The 21,199-nt window shown below is 47.3% G+C and overlaps 1 protein-coding gene across 1 annotated transcript in view; it reads right to left on the reverse strand.

The window, feature by feature from the left end:
* The window catches only part of LARP6 (La ribonucleoprotein 6, translational regulator), a 51,745-nt gene extending 39,510 nt beyond the window's left edge, over nucleotides 1-12,235 (reverse strand). The window contains exon 1 of the mRNA XM_066592517.1: nucleotides 11,882-12,235. Coding sequence (XP_066448614.1) covers nucleotides 11,882-12,114 — 233 coding nt within the window. The 5' untranslated portion in view covers nucleotides 12,115-12,235. The remainder of the gene's footprint in view (nucleotides 1-11,881) is intronic.
* Nucleotides 12,236-21,199: the final 8,964 nt, after the last annotated feature.

Below are 21,199 nucleotides of genomic sequence, written 5' to 3' on the forward strand. Positions count from 1 at the left end.
TTAATATAAGGTTCTCTATTACTGCTGATGCCCACATCAGTACTGTTCTGAGGCTCCTGAATTACCTGCAAGTGCAAACCTAGACCGGCTTCCAATCCTGGAATGTCCCAGACACTGATTAATACACAAGTGTGCGGACACTAAGGCCTCATGTCCATGGGCAAAATATGATTTAAGATCCGCAGCGGATCTCCCGCATGCGGATCCGCATCCCATAGGGATGCATTGACCACCCGCGGGTAGATAAATACCCGCGGATGGTCAATAAAAGGGATTTTAAAAAAAATGGAGCCTGAAAAAATCTGGACCATGCTCCATTTTCGTGCGGGTCTCCCGTGGGGACGGCTCCCGCAGGCTTCTATTGAAGCCTATGGAAGCCGTCCGGATCCGCGGGAGACCTAAAATAGGAATTTAAAAGTATTTACCCATCCGGAGCGGACCGCGAAGGTCTTCTATTCCTCACGGCCGGATCTTTCTTGCTTCGGCTCGGCGGATGTGCCCGGCGCATGCGCGCGGCACGTCGACGTGCCGGCGACGTGCCGCCGGCGTGACGAATTCATCCGCCGGCCGAAAAAGAAGATCCGGCCGTGAGGAACAGCAGACCTTCCCCGCCCGCTACAGATAGGTAAATTCTTTTAAATTCTTCTTTTCAGCGCTCATGTCCGCGGGGCAGGAGGGACCCGCTGCAGATTCTCCATGGAGAATCTGCAGCGGATCTGATTTTCCCCGTGGACATGAGGCCTTAAGGTTTGCTCTATCTATTTTACCTGGACTTGAATAGTTCTGCCTTCTGTTCGTTATACATTTTACTCCTTCACGTAGCACTGTCATATATGCTGCAGAGCTGCTCAGAGATTGGAATCGCTCACATCCTTTCTTGTCGCCCTTGGGGATCACAAGCCAGATTCCAAACTAACCTGTTAGTAAGTTTTTGGAATGTGAAAGAAAACTCCTACAAACACAGAGACAACCTACAAACTCCATACTGGTGGTGCCCCTAGGTCAGTGGTGGTGAACCTATGGCACATGTGCCAGAGGCAGCACGCAGAGCCCCCCTACTGGCACGTGCCGCCATTGGCCACTCACCACTTGTGAAAGCCGGCAGGGGAGCCGCAGCCCCTGCCGGCTTTCATTTAGCTGTGCTGCTAGCAGTGCCCATCCCGGCGCGCACACTGATGTCAGTGTGCAGCCGAGATCCTCCTCCCCCGACGTCTCCTCGGTACGCATATTAACTTTTTCCACAACACTTCAGCAATTCCAGCAACCTGCTGAATATGGCAGAATAGGGCAGAAGTGTTTGAAAAAGTTAATATGCCCTCGGTACTAATGTATTCTGTCGCCACCGGAAGTAAAGGGTGGTGACATAATACACCGGATTCACGCCCCCAGCTTCTGATTGGCTGGGGGCGAAGGACTGAGGCGAGGCTGAGAGCACTGGCAGCGCAGGGCCTGGCCAGCGGCCCCGGCATAAAGGACAGCGGCAGCAGAGGCTGAGGCGCAGGAGGAGAGCGCACCACAACTGTGAGCGGGGGAGGGGAAGCCGCTATGGGATGTCGCTATTACACTAGGGGCCACCGTGGGATGTCGCTGTTGGGGGTCGCTATTATCGCTGGGGGGTGTCGCTGTTACTCTGTTGGCTGCTGTGGGGTGTCGCTATTACCGCTGGGGTATGTTTACATGTGGCAAAAGTGGGAAGGGCTGTTTCAAAATAGACTGATTTTGAATGTTTTTTGGATGCGGAAATGCTGCAGAATTTTCCAAAGGAATTTCCGCTGAGGACATTCTGCAGCAAGTCAAACTTCTGCACGCTGTCTATTTTGAAGCGGCCCTGTCCTTTTTAGAACAACGGGGGTAAAATCATATGTTGTGATAAGCCCCGCCCCTAACATGTTGGCACGTTATGATATATTAGTGGGTTTTGGGTTGCAGTTTGGGCACTCGGCCTCTAAAAGGTTCGTCATCACTGCCCTAGTTGGATTTGAACCTAAGACCCCAGCGCTACAGTAACCAAAACTGTTGCCTTTCCATACATATGTAATGCAAGTCCATGGATGATAAACCTCCAAGCTTCTGTCAATTTTAAGGCGTGTTCACAGGTCACTGACTTACTGCAGATTTAACTCCTTAAATTTGAGATCAATTGAAAGGGTGAAATCTGTAGCAAATCGGCAACGTAAAAATGCACCCCTAGGCCTTCTTCACATGAGCATTTGCTGGCAGCTATTAGCTGTAAGAAAACGTTGGCGAACAGTAGCGACCATGTAAAGCATTGGATTCCAATGCATTCATTTACATGGGCGTTTTTTGTTTTTTTCCCTCTTTGCAGTGTCAACAGGCCATGGCCTATCGTTTGACGAAAATTGCGGGGAAGCAGAGGGCGTTTACCTGTGTCCAGCGCTCATTGAAGACAGCTGGCTCTGTTTAGCTATTTATGCTAAATAGAGCCATTTTGCTGACCGTCGCTGCAGCGTCTTTTTCATGCGATGCAGATGTGTGAACAGATGAGAAAATGCTAACTCCTTTTGGAATTAGATCACAGCAATGCTGTTGCTTCAATATTTTTTTCTTTTTCTCCCTCCGATGTGACCTGTGTGAAAACAGAGCGGGGCCGGAGAGCGTTCCTTCCTACCCGCCTTTTGTTCATAATAAACAGGCAGTCCTTCATAGACGGACTGCCTGTTTACACAGGCTGATCGTTAGTTAATTTTTAGGCCTGCACAATCCGAACGTAATAGTCCAGCGTAAAAGGGCCCTTAGACCAGTTTCATATTGGCATAATTACGGGTGCAAGTCCCAGATTGACCGCGGGTCTAATGACTGGAAATGACAGCAGCTATGACACTGTCTGTTGGGAGCATTAGGGCTCATGTCCACGAGCAAAAGAAGAATTAAAATCCGCAGCGGATTTTAACTCTTCTCCCGCCCGCGGATCCGCATCCCATAGGGATGCATTGACCACCCGCGGGGTAGATAAATACCCGCGGATGATCAATAAAAGTGATTTTAAAAAAAAATGGAGTATGAAAAAATCTGGACCATGCTCCATTTTCGTGCGGGTCTCCCGCGGGCTTTATTGAAGCCTATGGAAGCCGTCCGGATCCGCGGGAGACCTAAAATAGGAATTTAAAAGAATTTGCCCATCAGGAGCGGACCGGGAAGGTCTTCTCTTCCTCACGGCCGCATCTTTCTTGCTTCGGCTCGGAGGATGTGCCCGGCGCATGCGTCGGCGTGACGAGTTCATCCGCCGGCCGAAAAAGAAGATCCGGCCGTGAGGAAGAGAAGACTTTCCCCGCCCGCTCCGGATGAGTAAATTCTTTTAAATTCCTATTTTCAGCGCTCATGTCCGCGGGACAGGAGGGACCCGCTGCAGATTCTCCATGGAGAATCCGTAGCGGGCCTGATTTTCCCCGTGGACATGAGGCCTTAGACTCCCAGTCACACCTGGGCTTGTGGGCGTAATAGAGGTGCACGAAGGTGTCCGTATTAGGCCAGGCTCACACGACCAGATCGATTCTGCATGCAGGAGGCTGGCAGCGCATTCCATCTGGGAGTCCAGCTACAGAACTAACCTGTATTGTGTATGGCTTCCTATGCTCGCTGGCGGTCATGCACAGGTCAGCTTTGTTTTGTCTGTATTTCCTGCGATGACGTGAGTACCCGCAGCTTATATGCAATGTTAGTTGCGTATGGGCTGCAAGTCGGTCATCTCCATTGACTTCAATGGAGGCCGTCTGCGCGGATTCCGCAGCAGAATAGAGCATGCTGCGACGCAGGATGAACCAGAACAAGCAGACTCGTATTTCATTGTCTGCTATTGGCCATGGAGGTGACAATGCAGCGGCTTCTGGTCAGGACTGGTGTAGTGCCTTTTGCTGCTACATTTCGCCTCCTATAGCACTGTTTTCCAGCTTAGGGGATCAGGGAGGATGATTACTCCCATAGCCGGCGTCTTTTCCACTAGGCAGCAGAAAGAATGTGTTGGGATGAAAATCCCAGCCATCCCACATCTAGGACGCTCTGTGCGAGACAGACAAGATTATCTTAATTGCCAGCTATCTGCTGCCATTGACTTGTGTAAAAGCCAGCTCTCCCATAAGGTACGGATCAATAGCTTCCGCTTGCTGGCAGCTTGTGATAAATACTGGAGATCCCTGCAGTGTTTAGCCGGAGCAGATACTAGTTATACATGTTAATTACATAGATCTCATGAATGGAGCGGCTGCTTCGTCTGCACCTTTCTCTACTGTTACTGGATTGTGAGGAGTGACAAAATAGTAATTAATAAATCTTTAGATAATAACTAGGAATTGCTATATCAAATTGCATTAAAGGGATAGTCCCCATATGCACAGGTTTGTGGAGGGGTGTTTTATTGGAGAATTCAAATTAAATGGATACTATGCTTTCAGGCAACTTCTGCTTATCTAATTGTCTGTGTGTTGCATCAATCTTGTAATATACTTGCATTTAAAATATTTTTGTTTTACTACTAAAAATCTAATTTGAAGTGCCTGCCACTAGGGGTCTCCCTTCCAGCACCTTTGCAATCCACTGCCTGTCTTTAGGCATTTGGCTACTCTGGTAACAAGGACATGAGGATACTGGTAGTTGCTGCATGCAACAGAGGGGTGGGCATTCACCTTGCAAGACAGCATGGAAAGCTTGGGTGAGGAAGTCCTGGCCAATACAGGAAGAATGGCTGCTTAGGACACCCTTCACCCGCAAGTGGCCTGCAGACAGTAGGGCAGCAGAAAAACGGAAACATCTACATGGAGAAAACTGAATTGGGAGAGATTAAATTGGGGGCAAACAGCAGTAAAGAAATAAAGATCTGGACTACTTTTGAAAACTTAGGTACACTTTAAGGAACCAACAAGGGGTGTCTCACAAAGCTGGAATTTTTGCACTCCAATTCGCAGTAAATTGCGCACAGCCCCGTGTAGATTTTGATGCAGAATGAAAATGACAAAACAGCCTGCAATTCCTCATCAAAATCTGCAGTTAGCCCAGTGGACTTTGATGCACAATTCCACCACAAATACCAGTGCATCCCGACAGCAATATTCCGCCCACGTGAAAGAGCCTAAGGGTTACATTACTGAGTGACACGGCATCTGCCAGTTCAGTGTAGATCTACTTCATCAGTTAGGTCTCATGATAACCTCTCCCATTCTTGTTAAGGTATGTTCACTGAACATTACGCCTGGAAAAACCCGAAGTTCAACGGCTTCTCCACGGCTCTAGTGCCGATCCCGGCGCGGAGTTAGCAAAATCTGCAAGTCCCTTTCCGTGTTGGAATTCTGCATGCGAAATCTGCCCACTGACAGAACACGCATGCCCGTTTATTATTCCACAGGTGGATTGGCACAGAAAAGCCGCAGATTTTGATGCAGGTTTTAGACGTGGAAATCGCAGCGGACATTCCGCCACGTGAGCCTACCCTTAAAATGAGAACGGGTTTAGTTTTATTTCTGCTGGCGATTTGGAATGTCCATACCTGATATATGGATACCTTAGGTTGTCACTGGCTCCTGCAGCCATACTCCCGTTTCCTATGTACTTACTGGTCCCTGTAGTCTGTATTTTCAGATAGAACAGGACTTTGGGTGATTTCCAGGCTGTACTTTTTTCATAGTAGGAAATCCATATAAGCTGGATGCTGCATGAAGTGGAAAAAGAGCTTGCCCCAAGGAATGAATGATGATCCCATATATGCTGTGGATTTTCTGTGCCTTTACAGTGCAAGCCACATTAATGAGACCTGGGAACCCCCTGCTGCGCTCCCCGACGGCAGCGCATTATAGTGCCAGACATGCTGACTCCAGCGATACGTCACTTATAGGGTAATGTGCAGGAAACTTGGAGATCTTACAGCAAGAGAGGAGTCCAGCTTATTCATGAGGACCTAGTAGCCCCGCCCACCTGCCCTGATTGGCTGACTTCTAGCTATTACACTGCATGCTTAGAAAACTGCCAATCAAAGAGAGAAGGCGGGGCTACTGCATCCTCATGAATAAGCTGGACTCCTCTTATTGACAGCTACAGAAACAAGCTGTAAGTTCTCCTCAGTCCATGCACATTACCCTATGGCTGACAGACCGCTGGAATCGCCATGTGTGGCACTATGTGTTGTCCTCATTTACACACTGAAATTGGCACCGTTTGCTGCTCCCCTGGTTTAAAGGGACTCTATCACTTAACACGGGCGAGCGTGATATCTGGCTGAGAAACCCGGGCCATTATTGTGCTTGTCAACGTGCGTTTTACCCACAGATGCATCACTTCCCTGAAATTCCGATCCCTCGGCGCTTGTTTCACACGTTGGAGGATCGGCAAGCGTTTTCCATTGATTTCAATCGGAAACCTCACATCGCATGGCGTGCAATGTGTTTGACTGTCCCATTGAAAACAATAGAAGATGCGTTCCAGGGGATGCAAAAAAAAAAAAAAAATGGGACAAGTGATTTTTTTTTTATTAATTTTTTTTAACCTCGCATCATCGCTGTGATGTAAAACATCGCTCATGTGTATGACTCAACTCGAAAGAATGGCGTTCATACTTGTGCAAGTTTGGGGCATCTCGCAATGCACAGAACTGGCGCAAGATTCGCGCTTGTTTGATTGTAGTTTTTATGTTCTTTCACTAACTAGAAAATTTTTTTTCCTTGACTATTCAGTTTTAATGTTTTTTTCTTTTTTGACTGCAGACTCCCTATTTCTTCTATTGCCAATGTGGGCTACCATGTTATCGGAGCTGCAGCTGGAGGGGGATACCGGTTAAGAAAAGTTACTTTGAAATGAAGAAGGATAATCAATTCAGATGAGCGAGTAGTGCCTTAGCCGAGTATCTCCCCGCTCGTCTCTAAAGATTCGGGGGCCGGCGGGGAGCGGGGGGGGGGGGGGGGGGGGTTGGGGGGAGAGGGAGATCTCCCCTCCATTCCTCCCCGCTCTCCCCCCACTGGCCCCCGAATCTTTAGAGTCGAGCGGGGAGATACTTGGCTAAGGCACTACTCGTTCATCTCTAATAATCAAATGTTGTTAAGGTTTGCAATGCGGTTCTGCTGCGAATTCTGTGTAAACCCATCACCGTCCCCCGGCACTCCAGACGTGTTTATTCACAGGTTGCCCCTGGTTACGTCCTGTAGGCTCTCCAGGGTTACAGATCGGGGTTGCTCTGTAGGAACGACCAGGGACGGCTTTTTTTTCTCTTCGGCTCTCAGGACCGGATGATTGACTAACTGTAGGGTAGCGTTTAGCGGGGACGCTCAGGAGGGAAGTACAGAGCGGGGTATTGTGCGGTGCAAAACTATATTTTGCACATCAAAAGGGATCCGGCAGTCCTCTTGGAAATTAGTGATGCAAGGAAACCTTAACAGAGGACAGGAAAAGGTAACGGCTGTGAGGTTATACCCATAACCAGCTGTGCGTGAACATGGCGCAAAACCTTTCACAGCTGGAATTCTTGAAAATTTGCTAAACAACCAGAATACCCCTTTAAAGATATGCTACACAGCAGAACTCATTGCCTGCAGACACAATGATCAGGATCTGACCCTGTGACTTCTATGGGAGAGTATTCTAGGCATACTCTGTGACATGTGCAGGGAGGGGAAAGAGGTGAGCTGTGACATCACTTACATAGTTAAAACACAGAATTCTTCACAATATGTCACCTTTCATTGTAATTCTGCCATGACGTCTGCTGAATAGTGCTATATAGAACGTGAAGTCTCAGCATATTATTAGGCTTGGAGCTCTTTGCTTTGAGGATGACAACTGCACTATTCTTTCTGACAACTATGACCGATCACTGCTTGGAAACACCTGCATAAGGTGTAAGTCCTCGTGTCCGCGGTTCAAGCCGCCCATAGGGAAGCAACGGGCATCCGCACCTCAATTTACACATGCGGAAAACAAATTGCAGCATGCTTCATTCTATTGCAGATTCCGTGCGAACGGTTTCCATTGAAGTCAAAGGAAGCCATCCTATCCGCAGTTGATATACTGTCCAGAATTGGTTTTAGGGTAACTTCTCGCACACGCGCACAGTATTTGCAGTGGACATTGGCAGAGGAAAACTTGCAGCAAGGCCTCCTGTCCACGGGTGGACCGGATTCCGCATGCAGATTTCCATTTGTGGGAGATCGCCGCGGATGCAGTACTGATCTTCCGCGCTGAAAAAAAAATACGCCACCCCACCTAATTGATTTTAACCTTCAAATCCACAGTGCGCGTACAATTGTATTTGTGGATGCACTGCGGATCGTCCGCACCCGTTGACTTCTATTGAGCCCAACTACACGGAATTCGCACTGAAATGCAGCATGCTGCGACTTGTTTTCTGCACCAAACGGTCTGCAAATCAAATCTGCATTCTTAAATTTAGTTGCAGATTCCAGCGCTTCCCTATGGGAACTTGCAATTGCGAATCTTCCGCACAAATTCCGCAAATCAAATCCACCCGTGGACACTTGGCCTTAGGCTGCAGCGCTGAGCTCTGAGTCCTACTTCTGAGGCCTCTCACAGAGGTGCTTTTTACAGCGTTTTAAACGCCCACTATAAATGCTGTACTGGGCCTCCATTGATTTTACTGGTTTAAATACCGTGCACGAGGGCCAGCGAGCTAGCCGTGACGTTGCTCATTAAAATGAGAATCTGCTCGTCTAAAAGGACCTTTCAATAAAGTGAAGTTTTTAGATTTTAAATTTAGATTTTTCTGGAAGAGCTGGACCGATGTCTCTCCTCTATGGTAAATAAATGGTGCCCCCAGCCGCCATAGCCTCAGCACTTGAGACCTGCACTTTAAACCATTAAGGACCAAGCACCATAAATATACAGCAGTCCTGGGCTTTAATCCTAGCCAATAGTAAATTTATGGCGCAGGATTACCCCTTTCCAATCCAGACATTCTGATTGAAGGCTGTACAGCTTCAATGTCAGAAGATGTCCGGCAGGGTATTCTTTCTGTATATTACTGGCCGCTCTGTTGTCAGGGGCCTCTCCAGCATGTCCCATACCGCAATACTGGCTATAGCCAGCAGATGGCGCCATTGTATAATAGCGGAAAGAGAAAAACCCCTAGGAAACCCTGAATCCAAAAGTGGATTGCAAAGGGTTGAAGCTGCTGCTCTGGCAATCTAGCAGGAGCAGGTCGGTTTCTTGGCTATCGGACACGGTTGAGGGCCCGAAGAAGTTTTTTAAATTTTTTTTTTTTTTTTCTTCCCACTTCTGTTACAGGCTACATAGTGCTCAATGAGCATTAGGTAGAGAATGCAGGAAACAGCAGTGCAGTTTCCTGATAGGACCCAGCGATCACATGACCGCCAGCGACCTCCAGCATGTCACATCTGCAGGGTCTTAGCAGACCCCTGACCAGCTCTGACAGTGACCATTGTCACACTACGGGGATGTTTTTCCCTGTAAATGGGGCTCCTACAGTAGAAGAGAGCATTTTTTTTTTTTAAAAAAGCATCGCAAGTGTCACCAGAGGTCTTACATGACGTTATGGGGGACACAGATGTTTTAAAAAAAATTTTTTTATTTTTTTTTACTTTTTGTATACCTGACCCCATAAGCCTAGGTTCCCACGCGGCATATTCCCGGCGGAAATTGCTGCTTCAAAACCCACAACACTTAGCCGTGGGTTTTGGAGCAGCTTAGCCACACGCTTTTCTGTTGCGGCCGGCGCTCCTATAGAGGAGAAAGCGACCACAACGGACCAAAAAGAATGGACGTGCTGCAGCCGGCGAATCCGCGCCGCAACACCTGCTTCTGCTGGCCTTGCTGCGACAGATTTGCTGTCCCATGTGGACGAGATTTAGCAAAAATTTTAGCAGACCGGGAAATAATAGGGCCATAAAGCTATCCTAGGTAAAATTGCTAAAAAGCGTCCGGTCCTTTAGGACCAAAACACTCTGGTCTTGAAGGGGTTAAATGTGGATTTCACATGAGCTGTTTAGTGGCAGAACGTTTTGCCACAATTTTCACTCGTAGCAAAGTGGAAATTTTTTTTTCTTCACAAGATGGTTTTGCTGTGCTATTTTCCCAATCGCAGCCAAGAAGGGCTCCGGTACATATCTGCCCCCTTCACACCCCGCGTCCTTATGAAGAGCTCAGAAAGTGCTGGAATTAGATATTCAGTTAAAGCCAATACTGAAATAAAGGGGCGCCACAGAAAATTAACCAGCGCCACACTCGTATGATTATACCGCCATCATTATAAAAAGCACAGGGCCGGTTCAAAAAAAGGCGGGGAGCAAATTGCGCAGCATTTCTGCATCCAAAAACAGTCAAAATGCGCATCATTGCCACAGATTTTGACTGGAAATCAGCTTAGTACCCACAGCTGATGTCATACTATGCGGCGCTCCCCCTCACCTCCTCCGAAGGCTTCCCACTGTCAGTGTTCTCCGGCTTCCAGTTCCCAGTGGCTTTGCCAGACCAGCCGCACCTGACCAGACCGCTGGGGAGGGCTTACTGGTTGAAGCCTACGGAGGAGGTGAGGGGGAGCGCCACATAGTATAACGCCAGCTGCAGATATCCGTACCGATTTGCACAGATTTGCAGCACTTCTTCCATGTGTAAAGATACCCTAAGTCAGCTAGAGGTATTGCTATACCAGCCCCAACAATAATGGTGCCCCCCCCCCCCCCACAGTAGCCCCAATAGTATTGCGCTCCCCTAAGACACCTATACTGATCCTCCTCCTGGTCTTCACAGTGCTGCTGCTTCTCTCAGTGTTTCCGGCAGAAGTGCATGTGCCCACCACAGCGCCGCCTCCCCTCTTCTGGAACAAAAGAGATGTGAGGGGAGGAGGATCCTGGATGCACACACTGCTGTCAGTGTGTGCATCTGGCCGCAGCACAACAGAGTAATTACTGTCCGGGGAGCTGCGACACACGGGCTGGTAATCCCTTGGAGTACCTGCAGCTGCCATTGTGGATCCGCTGTGGATTGCGCTCTTTCCATTGTAGTCTGCGGACTGAAATCTGCAGCCTCTGCTGCGATAACTGACTACTGTGGATCTGAAATCTGTCCCGCGGCTCAGTTTCTGCCCAGATTTTGGGAGAATCTTTTCTGCAGCGCGAGAACGAGATTTAGGAATGTCCTTCACTCTGCGGCTCCTGTGAATTACAGCACCGCTGCGGAATAGCTGCCCGTGTGAACAGCCTGAGAGCGGCTTCACGAAAGCTCCACTGAGCATGCTTTAGCGCAATTCCTCTGTACTTTTTCTGCCCGCAGGGCGCTTATTCGTGCATGGCACACAAACGTGCCGATTTAAAATGGCTATTGGTTCCAGATTGTGCAATTCCACTGAAACGCACACTTGTTTCACGCACCGCCGTACGTATTGGATCCACATTTGCGCATGGGAACGAACTCTATGAAATCAGTGGTTCTATTCACGGCATATAGAGCGCAAATCCGTCCGTGCGAAGGAGCCCTTCGCCTTCGTTCTCAGATGTATTTGAAGCTCAGGTGCAAAATCACATAAAACGGGCAGCATCACGCCAACCCGACAGACTCCATTATACCAACGCGGTCCGCCGTTCGTATCATCATGTGACAGATCCGTCCCCAGCTGGCATTCCGGTGTTCTTTCCTATAACAGCCCGCTGAGACCATCTTAGGAGAGTCGGCTCTGCCTCTTCCCTACCATCCATGTGCCCACCTCTGTGCCAGCCTCCCACACTTGGCATTTTGCTGCCATGAATGACCCTGTGCAGTGTTGTTATTCTGGGGGCATCGTCAGCTGGTGCCTGCGTCACTGCTGGAGGATGGGCAGACGGTGCCCCACTCGGTGAAGGTGGTGACCCTGGCAGGACATCCCGCAGGCTACACGTGTGGCAGCTGCGAGCAGCTGTGTTTAACCCTTCCCTACCTGTACTTGTCGCCGCGGCTGAAGTCATCCTCGCTGCAGCTGCCTCCTTCCAGGCCGCCTCTGTAATCCACGCCGTCCGGCTCGTCGTCCTCCGCTGCTTCTATGGCCACCCTGATTTGCACCTGTGTGCCCAGGTCCCATCCGCTGCCGGCAGCCATGACCACTGTGACTGCAGGTGCCTCCATGCCGTCAGACGAGGGCAGGAGCTCCGCGGCTGGCACAGACTGAGACATGGTGACAATGCAGAGCCTGCCAGACCCTCCCGGAGAGCGGGCGCTGGCACTGCCTCACTGCAGCCCGTTCTAGCCCCTTCCTGCTGCTGCTGCTGCTGAGAACACGGCTCCGGTCCCCTCCTCCCAGCCTGAGCCGCCCTCCTCCTCCTCCAACAACCATCCGCAGCGTCTACAAGTCCTCCTCAGCAGCCAGAGGGAGGCGGCCACCACACTGTTCATCCCTCCATACGCGGCCGCTCCGTGGACTGCATCTGTGCGGGGGACGGGCGCCGCCTGCCGGACGCATCCAATACTACCACCATAGGGTACCAGAGCACGGCGGGCTGCAGAGATGTGTACCCGGCAGACGGTGGCAGAAAGTGACACTTGTAGCCCCATTTTACAACAGAATCACTGAAGTGCCCCTTTCCATGCTTACCATGTATGTAGGGCACAGCAACAGTTAGAAAACTGGATTGACCAGAAATGATTGTAAATGTAAGAACTATCGAGCTGAGGATTCGGCTTCAACGGTTCGCCGTCCACGGCTTGGTCTCCCACGTTGTGGGGACTTGGAAACTGGTTAAGCTCTTGATTTGAACGTCACTTAGTAATGCTTAACTCTCCCTAGCGGCGCTATTGGCTGAAGCACAACAGCGCCACTAGACTAACATAGGAACTTTGACCTTGCCTGTCAGGTCACTCAATGTATCAAACTCAAACTTTATGGTTTTACGGCGGTGGTGAGGATGTCACAAATCTAATGACCCCAAAATCATCCACCAAATGTCACACAAAGTGGTCAAAGTGTGGTGCCTGTAGGCTTTTTTATATTAAGATGGGCCCTGTGCTCCGTGCTTGAGGGGGTCATAGTGCTTTCACATCTGTGCTGGGGATTCCGCCTTCCTGCTCCGTTCGGAACCTTCATGGCTGACCAGTTCAGTTTCTCGATGGAACCGAACAGTGCCGGGCAGACCCCATTGACTATAATTTGGTTTGCCTGATTTCTGCCCAGTTTTGGGATGGAAGAAAAAGCACTGCATGCGCTTTTGCTTTGGGTATCACAGGGCTGCTGGCTCCAAGGACCAACTCATCAGTGAACTGAATACTACCAAGCAAAGGTCAGATTCAGAGGTGAAGGAACTTCGAAGAATGCTAATGGGTCTAACCGATGATAACACTGTATTAAGAGAAGAAATAGAATTGTTACAAAGTCAGGAAAAGATAATAATTATAAAGCTGGAGGGATTGAAAAATGAATTAGAGACTGTAATCCATAGCAAAGCCATGCTGGAGCATGAGCTACAAGAGGAACTGGAAGAGTACAGAGAGAAGGTTCTTGAGCTAGAAGAAACCTTTGAAATGAAGGTTCAGTTTGAAAGACTTAACAAGCCGTTGTGCACTGAAAAGGAGGACTTGGTTAGCTCCAAGGATGATGATGAGCAGAGTGAAGACAAGAAAAAGGAACTTGTCAGACAAGTAAAAACAGAAAGAGACCCCTGAGCCTGGAGTTTTGACCCTGGAGGGCCAAAAGAGAAAAGTGTGATATGGCCTACTGCCTTTATCAAAGGGGGGATATGTAGAGGTGCACTACAGAGAGGGGCCTGTAGGGGGGCTACAGACAGGCATTCTGGTAGCCTGAGAAAAGTGAAAACGCCCACTGGTGGGGTCAGGAGGGGGGATATAAGTGTGCATTCTGGCTACAGTCAGGGGAGATGTTGGCTGAGAGAGACAGCTCAGTGGAGCTGGAAGGGCTGCTAGCCCCAGGGTCTAGTGTAGACCAGGAAAGCTGGGAGGTTGATAGGGGTGACCACCCTAACCTCAACACCCAGGTGGGGTGTGTATATGGATGTGTGATCCGCCTGACAACCTGAGGACAGGGATCCAGCCTGACAGCCTGAGGTGGGAATACCATCTGTGTGGGCCTAAGCACCCTGCGTGGTGCACCTTGTTGGATTCTAAGGACTTTGTGTTGCTTTTTATTTGGAGTGTGCCGTACCAAATAAAGACTGAAGTTGAGTTTATGCACGTTTTGAAGTCCAGTGTGTCGATGCCACCCCTTTCCTGGAGGACAAATGGTTACAGTACCTACATATGATTTGTTTTTTTTTTTTTTTTAAACCTTAAATAATTTAATTACATGGCACTTTCAACTTGCAAAGCACTGGTCTATAAGAGAAGTATGATACAACTGGCAAGACACTAGAATCAATATTTTGCGCAAACATCTATAGTAGTGCCACCCAATGTAGTAGGTGATTCCGATGGGTACAAGATACAAATTTTAAGTGCTCTTCATAAAGCTAAGAGCGTGTAAATGTAATCTAGTGTCTCCCTTAAAGTCACCAAATATAATTGGCACATCAGTATCCAACTCCATGTTGTCACTAATCAGCCTAGTTGTTGAATATTTCATCATCGCACCAAACATCATTTCCATATCCCATATCGACACATTAGGCTGAATGTAAACACGGCCAAGTATAAATCTCGCTACACCATTGTACAAACTTTAACCATACAAATGCATCACTCAAATCCCACGGTAATGATGCTACAATGGTCGGCACATTGACTGACACATTTATAACTTGGCCCACAAATGCCGCAGTTGCATGAATGGTAGTCGCTGTGATGTAAGTTGCTCTGTGATCACATCAAATGCTGGCAAATTTGTCTTCGGTGGGTATTGAAAGCCATTAGTAAATCACTGAAGGCTGCAGAAACCCGAAATTGGAAATCACAGAAATAAGGTCCCTGTTATTCTTTAACTTTTAATGTATGTCGAGGCACCACTGTATATCCGAGTTTAATCCGTTCCAAGACTGAGCTCGTAAGGCAAAAAACTCTTATGTCAAAGCACTTTTCCCCATTGAAATGCATTGAAACGCCATAAATTCCAATGCATTTCAATGGGGAAACTAACTATCTGTAGGGGGAAAAAAATCAAGACTTACCTCCCGCGGCGTTCTGTGGTGATCTGCGGCGCTGAAGCAGTCTGACGCTCCCTCCTCCATGCCGACAGAGCATTGCTTTCTGGATGCGGGGCTTGAATGCCCTGCCTACAGGCTAATGCTCTGGTTAACTTAGTGCGGCGTCAGCCAATCACAGCCATTCAATGACATCATTGGCTGACGCCGTGCTGACTAAACTAATCAGAGCATTAGCTTGCTGGAGGCGGGGCATTCAAGCGTGGAGAAGGGAGCGACAGCCTGCCGCAGCACCGCAGACCATTGGGAGTTAGTGCCTAATATCCCACCACTTCTACTGGGCGCATTCCTGCTAAAATTGTAAATCACTACGGAGTCTCATATATATAATTCCCCCCCCCCCCCCCCCCAAGGTCCATAATTCATCAACACTTGATGTATATAGTTCACTATTGATAGTATCCATTATAATGATATTTGCGTTACATTAGAGCATACTCTCAGTAGCATTTCCTTACACCACAGCACTCTCAGTAGGTTCTCCCCTTATACTATCGATGCATACTGATATAGTCCTTCCAAGAAACTAATACTGTTTCTTGGAAGGACTATATCGGTATGCATCGATAGTATAAGGGGAGAACCTACTGAGAGTGCTGTGGTGTAAGGAAATGCTACTGAGAGTATGCTCTAATGTATTACTTAGTTTTTCTATGAATAATACTAAATCAGAATAAAATATCTCCTATTTTTCTGTATATTTTTATATAAGCGACAGGTTCATCATTCATGATACATGTATAGTAGCGGAAGTTTAGGATATAACCTCAGCCAGATTCGCCATGAGGGTATCTTCAATGAGCTCTACTACAAAGCAGACATTTTAATTTAAAGGGGTTTTCCACGGAGAATACTATTGATGTCTTCTCCTCAGGATAGGTCATCAAGAGTTGATCGGCTGGGGTCCATCGCTCGGGGCCCTGACCAATCAGCTGATTGTGATTCCACAGGATAAGGGAGGAGTTCGGGCGCACACACTGAGCAGACAAGGAGGAGGTAAGTATATCAGTCTCGGTGGAGCACTATTGCTACTGGGGCCGATATACAGAACACTATTAGTAATAGTATTACTACTGAGGCCACTGTGGGGGTCACTATTACTACAGTGCGGGGGCTACTACTGAGGCCCCTCTGCACATGGCAGCATACCTCTAGCTGACTGGGGGTATGTTCAGACGTGGCGGATATGCTGCGGAATGTCCGCAGCGGACCTTTTCACAGCAAATTATGTAGCATTTCCGTATCCAAAAGGCAACCATTGGTGCGAATGTTGACTGGAAATCTGCTGTGTACCCGCAGCTGATTTCATACTATGAGGCGCTCCCCCTCACCACCTCTGAAGGCTTCCCGCTGTCAGCAGTTCCCAGTAGACTGGTGAGGTGAGGCCACTACAGGCCGCTGGGAACCGGAAGCCAGTGAGCGCTGACAGCAGGAAGCCTTCTGAAGAAGTGAGGGGAACGCCACATACTATGAAATAAGCTCTGGGTACACAGCGGGTTTCCAGTCAAAACCCGCACCAACGGTACAGATTTTGACTGTTTTTTTTTTTTTTTCGGAAAATACTGAGGAATTTTGCTTTGTTTTATATTTTTTTGTTTGTTTTGTTTTTAAATGGCTCTGTACTTTTTTATAACGACCTGAGGTAAAATCATATGTTGTGTTAAACCCCGCCCCTGACCACACCTCTGTTCCACGAAGAATCAAAGTGTTCCCACAGCGTTTTTCACTTGCTGTGAGATTCCGTCTGGGGGTCATGGCCTTAGGTGCCAAAAACCGCATTGTGATGGAACCCCCGAACAAAACTATTCAGTCATTAGTGAAACTGACACCACTTTTGTCTCTTGGTATCCGTTTGACAGGGTGTTTACTGAGTGACAACTAATGACAGTGAATCTTCCATTTCGGGGTTCTGTCACAATGCTGTTTTCGGCACCTGTGATGTAACCCTCAGGCGAATTCCCACAGTATAGTGAAAAATGTTCCTCAAAGAGCAATAAAAATGAGTGCCTCAGCTGTATGGTAAAAATGTGATGCAAAATAGCCTTAAAGGGGTTGTACAAAAAACTAACGTTATCTCCTACCCACAGGGGAGGGTTAACTTCACAATATCAGTAGGGGCTTGGAACTGTCGAACCCCCACTAATTGTAAACAGAGGTCCTGATGGTCCTCCTATGAATAAAGTGGTAGTGAACATGTGCAGCACCGCTCCATTTATTTCATTGACAGCGCTGGAAATTATATGGACGCGTGCCTGCTGCAACCAACTGTTGACTGTGACAGAATGACATACAGCTGGTGAATATGTGCCTGTGGCAGGATATCCTCACTAGAGTCACAACCTTCAGATATTATCCAATATATGAATCCCTAAACCATAGGGAGAGTGTCTGGAGGGAGGGCCCATAGATGGAAGGAACCTTTGTCGTAAACACAATGGAAGAGTATAATAAGTTTCTTCTATTGTAATAACTATGAAGCACAGGGACTTTTATTATACTCTTCTATAGAGGGAAATTGGGCACACTGGGGATGGGAGCTGAGGGGGATGAGGAGGATTCCCAGACTATGCCTTTAAGCTACCTGAAAAAGAATATACCCGTTCCATGTCTACAGATGTCTATGATTCAAATATGAATGATATAAATGTAATTCGCTGTGACCTGAGCAATCCAAATCATATGATGGCCAAATTGTAGGCCTCAGTTGCCGTTTCTTTGACTGGTGGTTTCTTGGCATAGAACCGATGACGGCAGCAGCGCTGGTAGAGCGTGTGCTTGGTATGGGGATAAAATGTGTGCATAGCATTATTCACCGCTGAGCAAACACTGTAAAGCATCTTAGTGCTTCCAGCATCTGTTGTCTCCCTGTGCACAGGTCTGCTTGTTGTAGGGATCTCCTCTCCGTCCATTACCATGGTGAACTGGAAGGAAGAAGGCAGAGGATTGCTCTGATAGTGCCAAGAGTAATGTAGAGGGCTATGACATCAATAACTCTTGTTCATGTCTATAATGGAGGATGGATGGAGGATGGATGGAGGCACCGAGGCCCTGCGCCTCTTCCTGTGGGACTGTATGAACTCTGTATGCTGCCGGATTACAGAAATATTTGACATATAATGCCACAATTTTTTTTTTTTGCTAAATTCATACAGAACACAAAAGTAGGTGAAAATGTAAAACCGTAGTATGTAATACCATGAAGTCGGCTCCACTGTAGAAGCGCAGCAACAGTCCAAAAAGGGACCGGCGGTGTCATTTGTCTAATGTAGAATAAGGCCGCTGTCACACAGGTGTCTGTAAAAACGGAATGGTTTTGAACTGCGTTTTTAAACTTGTTTGACAGTGTATATAACACACTCCATCATTGCAATGGGTGGTGTGGTGCGTTAAAAAGCGCTGCAATGCCGACTAATAGAAAAGACAGAGCTTGATTTGGCGCGCATTAGAAATGCTGTGCTAAAATAATCGCCTGGGAAGCCCTATTGAAATCAATCGAGGCTCAGGAAAAAAAAACGCCTACGTGAGTGGCCTGAGATGAAAGATCTGTCCCGCTTCACGCGAAGATTTCCTCAAAGTAGGTCATCAATAGTTGATCGGCTGGGATCTGCTGATTGGGTGCCCGCTGTCGGCGCCATCCTGAGTAGTGGCTGGCGTTTGTCATTTCAGCCACAACAGTCAGTATACTGAGGTCAAAGGAGCAGCTTTTGCTCTGACCCATGTGTATTGCAGCACTGACAGTGGGCACCTGCTCATTCTGGAAAACAAGTGATGGATTCCAGCTGATCAATTGTTGATAACCTATCATGAGGATATGTATTTTGCCTGTAAAACCCCTTTAAAATCGCCCAGTTTTCAAGTACTATAGCATGCATTCTCTATATAATGGGCCACTGCTCCTGATAACATTGATTATTTCACCTTCTTGCTAGTGGTTACCACTTTCCAACCACACACTATATTCTCTGTACTAGGCCTCCTGCATATGGAATGCATAGATTCTGCATGGGGAATTGCCTGTGGGGTGCTTACCTGTGTGTGCAAACGGCGGCAGCTGCGCCAAGTTGGAGCAGATTACTAATAAATATTCATTTGACTCGATACTTTTGAACATTGAATTTCTTCAAATTGAGGTGAAGAAAAAACAAACTCTTCTGCGTGAGATTGAACGACAACCAATAACCCAAATGTCTAATGGTGACTGGGTTCTATTTGCCAAACAGATGGATGAGCTGTGTCAACGCCATCAAGAAGGTATACAACAGGTAAAAAGATCAAAGTGGTACGGACGACTATAGGGAAGGAAGAATCCACCAGTGGCGGCAACTAAAGAACCACACATATGATCAGTACCCACAGAGAAGATATGGATCTAGAAGACTGGGTCGACGCCAGAGACAGCCACCTACGTTTGGATTTTTTGTCAGGCCAGTCGAACTCTACAGATTCATGTAGCTATGGGATCACTAGTGGCCCTACAGCATCTGCTTCTTTTTTAGTCCAACGCCCCCTATGGAGAAAGGAGAGAAATATTGTAAACGTCATAGAGGGGGAAGGAAACCTAATGGAAGGAGAAAGAAGAAGAATCCAAATGAGGTTGGTGGCGAGCCGTTTTCACCCATACAAGACTCAGAGTTGATTGTGAACTTGTCGTCAAGACCATTATCAGATACTGAGTGTAAGGTACTAGTTAGGGGTTTGTCGTTTTGTCTGACATCTAAAATTGATTGGTTCAGACTAGAATTGGATTGTGAGAGTTTTTCCATGAGTTGAGACTCCTAATGTACTTAGCTTCTAAGGAACCACATGCCCAAAATATATCCCCGCAGTCCGAGCCTCCTGGGACTTGCAGTCTAGGAGGTATCAGACTGCGGAAGAAAAGTCAGTTTAATCCCATTATGAATGATCCAACTGTGGAAGCATATGTGAAATTTGGTATGGGGTGACATACCAAGACTGCAATCACGGAGATTTGATTTACACTATAGGCAAAACCTGAGTAGAGAAGAGCATGAAGCTCTTATTAATTTGAGTAAAGATGATACCATATCCATTAAACCTGCAGACAAGGGGGTGCGGTAGTGATTATGCATACTTGTATGTGTATACGTGAAGCCAGGAGACAGCTTGGTGACACTGATGTCTGCGAAAGGCTGACAAGTAACCCCACACCCCACCTGTGCTCACAATTAAGATTGATGATAGATGATGCCAAGTTGCGTGGTGTGATCAATCGACAGATTTTTCTTATGGTTGAACATCCAGAGGTACTGTGCCTGTATTTGTTGCCAAAGATCCACCTTGTGGATCCACCTAGCCATCCGATGGCCTCTGTTCAGTAATGCATCACAGTTTCTGGACCGTGTTTTTTACGCAGATTTGCACCTGAGGCAAGATCTTACCTCAGGGACACAGGAGACCTTTTGGTTCAACTCACCGAACTTCCTGTGACAACTGACACATACCTAATCACTTTTGATGTTGTTTCTTTATACGCAAACATCTTGCACACAAAAGGATTAGAGGCAGTACAGGATCGAATAAATGAGGCAAAGTGGCCAAATTTGAATAAAAATTTTGTTATGACACTGTTAGCATTTATCCTTCCTAACAACTTTTTTTCACGTTTCAGGAGGAGTTCTATTTGCAACATCAGGGGTCAAACATTGCGCCAACGTGTGTGTGTGTGTGTGTGTGTGTATATGTGTATATATGTGTGTATATATATGTGTATATATATGTAGTGTATGTATAAAATGTGGACTGGGTAGAGTGCAGATGCATCTATACGTCACCACTCATGTGCTGAAGTGGTGGTGTTATATAAACGATATACTTCTGTTCTGGAATGGCACGTATGAGGAACTTCAAAATTTCCATCAATACATCACTCAGATCTTCCCTGAGCTTAAATTTACTATCAATAGTTCTCAGGAACAGATCCAGTTCCTTGATGTACTCATTAAGAAAGAAGGTCTATCTATAAGGACTGATATCTATTGTAAGCTGACTGACAAAAATAATCTGCTACATTATAATAGTTGTCATCCAGACAGAGTGATGCAATCACTCCCCTGGAGTCAACGGCTTTGTGTAAGACGTATTGTGAATCACGAGAC

Source organism: Eleutherodactylus coqui, chromosome 2 (assembly GCF_035609145.1).
Source record: "Eleutherodactylus coqui strain aEleCoq1 chromosome 2, aEleCoq1.hap1, whole genome shotgun sequence".
Taxonomy (NCBI): domain Eukaryota; kingdom Metazoa; phylum Chordata; class Amphibia; order Anura; family Eleutherodactylidae; genus Eleutherodactylus; species Eleutherodactylus coqui.